Raw genomic sequence first — 6,000 nt, forward strand, 5'->3', positions numbered from 1 at the left:
GATGCTTTTTTCTCAAAAAATAAGACCAATGGATGCGTATTGAAGAAATAACACAATCTTAAAACTTGAAATATAAGTACTATCAGACTTACAATTTGGGAGATTTGGCTTTTCCGTCACTCTTGGAGACGGCACCAAGATTATTTTAGTCAAACAACACGTTTATCATGGGTTTTTAAATTTTAACCCTATATAGTGCTCCAAGTAAAACAAATACAATATGATGACACTTTGGACTTCTGTTGTCTTAATTTCGCAGCTAGAGTGTTTAGACTGTTAGATAGAGTAGCTACCACTATTAAGTTCAATTATATATAGTGATTATAATTATACCATAGTTACTAGGAAATATGTAGGCAACCTCAAGTCCTCTGTTACAATATTATATCTTTACTCAAAGGGATGAAATTATTATTATTATTATTAAAATAAAATAAAAATGACTTCCCGCAAAGTAGATGTTTTAGAGACTACAATCTAACTTTTGAAACTTCTTGTCAATATTTTGAGGTTATTTTTAGAGATTTATTTCTATAATAATTTGGTGTGTGTGTGTAGGACGGAAGACTACACATGCTCAAGGAAATAATCAGATACTCGAATTTGAATGTTAAACATTATCTTTTTGCAAGAAAAACATGTAATTATCTAACATTTCCTATCATGATATGGAGTAAAATGGATTTTGGCCTTTTGGGAAAGATGGAGATAAGTTGGAGGGGAAAAGATAGCCTGAGTGAAAGTACATCCATAATAAATTTTCCCTAGGTTTCAAAGGCAAACTCAAACCAATTAACACGTTAGCCCTCTAAAAGATTCTTAAGAAGGTCCTTTTTTTATGAATCAAGTGATATTGGCAGATATGAGTTTTAACATAAAAGCAAGCATATTCAAAACAATTAAAAATTAATTAAAACATAAATTAGTTCATACTACAAACTCTTGCCCAAACCAACTCATATACGCTCAAATCAATTTTCATAAAGCTGATTTCATGATAGAATACAAAGCAATCACTTGGAATCATTTGATTTGAATAGATTAATTTGTACAATCAAATCAATTTTCAAAAAGCTGATTTCATGATAGAATACAAAGTACTCACTTGGAATCATTTGATTGAGATGGCATTTTAGAATCTATACCAAAACCATAACTCACGGGACTTTTATCATATAAATTATATAACTTACAAAATCATAGATTATTATAAACACAAAATCATCATGCTCGTCAATTTTCAACTGTATTTTTCCACACAAAAAAAAAAAAAAAAAAACTTAATATTTAAAGAATCATGTATGAAATCCTTCCAAATAATTTAGAGGAATCCTTTCCTACTAATACATGATAATTAAATGATCATTCACATGTATTTTAAATTTACATGTTTGGACCAATTAAAGAAATCATCAATTTGTAGTTTGAGTCATATGACCTTTTAAATAAATTTTGCGACTTGTTTAGATAATACATATTGATAGTCTTATAAATCGTTACTTAGTAGGTTAGAAGAGATAGCTCCAAACATATTTAAAGCTAAACTCTATTTTTACTTAAACAAGTCACATAACTTACTAAATGACAAAGTTTGGTTTCAAACATATTTGTAGTTATCATTTTCAATGCATTACGTGACAAATTATAAGACTATTTATATGTATTTAAAAAAAAAAAAGTCATGTAACACATTAAAAGAGTCATATAACTTAAATTACACATCCATGATATTTTCAATTGCCACACAATAGGTTAGAGTAAGATAACTCAAACCAAGGGCAGCTCTACGTAGAGTTCAGGGTGGTCACAGGACCACGCTGACTTGGAAAAAAAATACAATTATTATCTATAATTTTTAAAAATTTATGATTTTTTTTTCTTTAAAAAACTTTGTGACCACCCTAATTTTTTTTTTTTAGGCCCAATATAATTAAATTCTAGACAAATTTTGTTAACAAGCATGGTTGTAGATTAAGGCTACAACTCTATTCAATATTTTTTTATTCAACGTGAATTTTAACAAATCCACAATTTAATTACATTTTATTCTTAAATCCTTCATACGTGCAACATTTCAAGAAGATAAAAAGATCAATAGTTATGTCGTCAATCAAATATTTAAATTTCAAGTTTTTGTAATCTAAAATTATACATAAAAAATAAATTTATGGATCGAATGGCAAATAACATCTGATTAGTATGAAATTTTAATGTGTTTTAAGAATATACAGAACATGCAATTCATTGATTAGATTTTTAAAATATGTAATAATGTTAATTCATTTAGTGAGAGTGACTACAACAAAGTTTGTAGCCAAATTTTATTCTTAAACTTTGGTCTCCTTAACAATATATTAGGTCCTTACAAATAAAAATAAAAGTCCAAGAAAAATTTTATTTAACTAAAATTTTGAAGAGATGTAACTTGCAACATTGATGATGAGACTATCATGTAACGATTTCAAAATAAAAAAGATTTGTAGAAGGAAATTATAAGATTTTATGTATTTGCATGTGTTTTTTTTTTTGTGTCAATGTATGAAATTCTCTTTTTATTAGATTTTGTATAATTTAAATTTCTTAAAGACCACTCTCAAAAAAATTTCTAAAACCACCGCTAACTCAAACGTGTTTGAAGCCAATCGATACATCGTGGATTAACAGATTTTTTTAAAGGTAAACATTTGTCTATCATGTTGGATTATCATTTTTGTGTCGGCCCACACATGTAAAAGATTTTATATATCTGATGCATGACATATTTTTTCAACGGGTGAAAATACAAATTAAGTATCTGTTTGACTAGCTTATTTTTTGCTAACTTATTTTACTATTCATCTTATTTTTGCTATTATTCATAGGTCTAACTGTACTTTTTAATATTATTTATGGGTCTCACTATACTATTTCATCTAACATTTTAATTTCAACAAAATAAATAAATCCCAAACATACTCTAAGAAAGAAATTGTCTAAGTTTTTTTTTTTTTTAAAACTTAAAAATTGGTGGATCTACTAGGTGTGTGGTGTGGGGGCCTTTGGGTCCTCTCTAGAGTATTTGACCAGTCTGTTTGCCGTGGTATACAAACAACACACTATAATAGAGGAAACCAAGAAACCAAATTGGCTAGAACTTGTAACGTCTTGAAATTTCAAAAATATTATTTTTGGGAAATCTCCATTCACTCCTAGCCCATTAATTTTCATCAACCTTCGTGCACTCATCACGTTAAGCTTTTACTATTTATATTTATTTTATTAATTATTATTATATTAAAATAATAATAATAATTAATTCCTGGGCTGGGCCCAGTCCATCACATCTAAATGCTAATCCCTCTCGCATATAAATATCACCCCCTCCCCTTTTCTCATCTGCATTTACTAATTCCATTCGGAAAACTGTATAGCAGAAGTTAAAAAAAAACAAAACACACACAAAAACCAAACCAAAACATATGAGGAAAAAGCAAAAAACGACGCCGCCGCCGCCGCATAGCACAAACGCCGAAGAATCCGATCTCTTCGATGGCTTGCCGGACGACCTCGTCGTTTTCATCCTCTGTAAAGTCAGCTCCTCCGCTTCTTCACCCTCCGATCTCATCAGCATTCTCTTCACGTAAGAACTCTATCCCCTCTCTCTTTTTTGTGGATTTAGGGTTTAAATTTTTGAAATAGATTCACTTTCTTTTTCTTTTTTTTGGAAACAGATTTGAATATAATGATTCAAATTTTGAAACAGGTGTAAAAGACTGAACCGCTTGGGTGTTCATCCGTTGGTTCTATCGAAAGCGAGTCCTAAAGCTCTCGCAATCAGAGCCAAAAACTGGTCCGAATCTGCCCACCGCTTTCTCAGACTATGTGTCAATTCTGGAAACATCGAAGCTTCGTATACACTAGGCATGGTCAGTAACAAGCCACTTCCTATTTCTTCAATTTTGAGGGTTGCGTTGGTGTTAAGCATATAGATTCAATTTACCAAAATAGAGGGGGGCAAATTGGTCTTTTAATACTAAATTCCGTTCGAGTTAACCGCAAAACAGAAGTGGATATTTTTGGAAGTGAGGGGTCGCAATGGTTTAAAGTTTAGTTTAGAGTGTGAAGAGTCTAATTTACCCTTCTTCTTTTTTTTGGTTTCAGATCCGTTTTTATTGTCTTCAAAACCGAGGGAGTGGAGCGTCACTAATGGCGAAGGCGGCGATTAAGACTCACGCGCCGGCTCTGTACTCGCTAGCGGTTATACAGTTCAACGGCAGCGGAGGTTCCAAAAACGATAAGAACTTAAAAGCCGGCGTGGCTTTATGCGCACGCGCCGCTTATCTCGGCCACGTGGACGCGCTGCGCGAGCTTGGGCATTGCCTCCAAGACGGTTACGGAGTCCGCCAGAACGTCGCCGAGGGCCGCAGACTGCTCGTCCAGGCCAACACGCGCGAGCTCGCCTCTGTCCTACGAGCCCGGTCGGTTTCTCCCGACCCGGGTTTAAACGGATCGGGTTGCGGGTTGTTGAGCGACTTCGGGTGCGACGTGACGGAGCCGGAAACGCATCCAGTGAATACTTTTTTGAAAGAGTGGTTCGGGTCGGGCTGTGACGGGTCGGGTCTGCGGATGTGCTCGCATGTCGGGTGTGGGAGACCCGAGACTAGGCCGCATGAGTTTCGGCGGTGCTCGGTTTGTGGAGCGGTGAATTATTGCTCGCGTGGGTGTCAAGCGTTGGATTGGAAGCTGAGACATAAGATTGAATGCATGCCGATGGAGCGGTGGTTAGAGGAGAATAACGGCGGCGATAATGGCGGTGTCGGCGGTGGTGATGGTGGTGGTGGTGAAGAGGAGGGAGAGCTAAATTAAAAAAAAGTTAGTAAAATATGTAATTAAGTTTAGTTTTTTATTATTTATTTAATTCAGATTTTGTTTGTTGTACATCTGGGGAAAATTCAAAAATTCAAAAAAAAAAGTTTTTTTTGGACCTTTATTTATTATGTACCAAAAACAACCTGGCCTCTATTTTTCTCTCTCTCTTTTTTTTTTTTTTTTTTTTTTTTTAATATTCGATCGTTAGAAACAGTAAAAAGTATCAATTAAACGTTTTTATTGGAAACATTTTTATTGAAAACAGTAGAAAGTATCCATTAAACTATTTTGGGGTTGGGGTTGAGACGATTCAAAGTGAACATTTTTATTAGAAACGGTAGAAAGTATCGTGTGAATTATAAACTTATAATAATTTTTGAATTTTTTTTATTGTTTAATTCATATAAATATTTTAATCAAGTAATATGAAAATTTATTGATCCAGAATCTTGTGTTCCCAATGTAATTAAAAAAAATTATTTGAAGTTAGATTAGGTTGGTTTATTTTTTAATGCGTCAATAGTTTGGAGTCCCAAGTTTTTATTAGGTACAAATCGATGAGAGTAAACTATTCTAAACAAATATTGGTGACTATTTGAATCCCCGAAAGACGCTAAGTTGGATATTATAAATTAGTTCTAGAAGCAAATAAAATAAAAAATTTTAAAAAGATAAGTTCTAATAAGCATCCAGCCTATGGTTTGAGAGTTGGAGATAAAAATTTAAATTAATTATTCAGTAGATTTTGATTGAAGAGGACTTTATATTGATTTAAGCTTTTACGGTCGCTTACCCAAATGGGAATTTTTAAGGTCAAATTGCAGGATTTTGTTCCATGTGAAATGGTGGTGTAGTTGTGAGTTGTGACTACTCCTAAGGGCAAGCTCCAATCAATGTCACACACTATGAACGATTCCTATTTCCAACTTTATTTTATACCTTTATTTTATGGAAAAACTTAATAAATGACTAAGAGAAAATTGGTTTTAATTTTTTTTATAAAACAAATATTGTTTTCATAGTTTTTTGTGATTTTCATACTTTAAGAATACTCGCTAATTCAATTAATAAATTTTTTTATAGTTAAATGAAAAAACCGTTTAATATTGAAACGTTTTTAAATTTTTTATAATTATAGTAAAATTTAATTAC

General features: G+C 32.3%; 1 protein-coding gene across 1 annotated transcript; it reads left to right on the plus strand.

Moving 5' to 3' along the window:
- The first annotated feature begins 3,368 nt into the window (after nt 1-3,368).
- Nucleotides 3,369-4,969, plus strand: LOC115962653 (F-box protein At1g67340-like). The gene is made up of 3 exons (XM_031081547.1): nt 3,369-3,619; nt 3,743-3,905; nt 4,141-4,969. The coding sequence occupies exons 1-3, from the start codon at nt 3,459-3,461 to the stop codon at nt 4,843-4,845; spliced, it is 1,029 nt and encodes a 342-aa protein (XP_030937407.1). The 5' UTR covers nt 3,369-3,458; the 3' UTR covers nt 4,846-4,969.
- Nucleotides 4,970-6,000: the final 1,031 nt, after the last annotated feature.

This window comes from Quercus lobata, chromosome 10 (genome assembly GCF_001633185.2).
Source record: "Quercus lobata isolate SW786 chromosome 10, ValleyOak3.0 Primary Assembly, whole genome shotgun sequence".
Lineage (NCBI taxonomy): Eukaryota > Viridiplantae > Streptophyta > Magnoliopsida > Fagales > Fagaceae > Quercus > Quercus lobata.

What these genes read in the sequence shown, in the direction of transcription:
- LOC115962653 (XM_031081547.1), top strand. Translation starts at nt 3,459, where the DNA reads ATGAGGAAAAAGCAAAAAACGACGCCGCCGCCGCCGCATAGCACAAAC. An exon ending in CTCATCAGCATTCTCTTCAC is followed by an intron (nt 3,620 to 3,742) that starts GTAAGAACTCTA and finishes ATTTTGAAACAG; the next exon opens with GTGTAAAAGACTGAACCGCT. An exon ending in CTTCGTATACACTAGGCATG is followed by an intron (nt 3,906 to 4,140) that starts GTCAGTAACAAG and finishes TTTTGGTTTCAG; the next exon opens with ATCCGTTTTTATTGTCTTCA.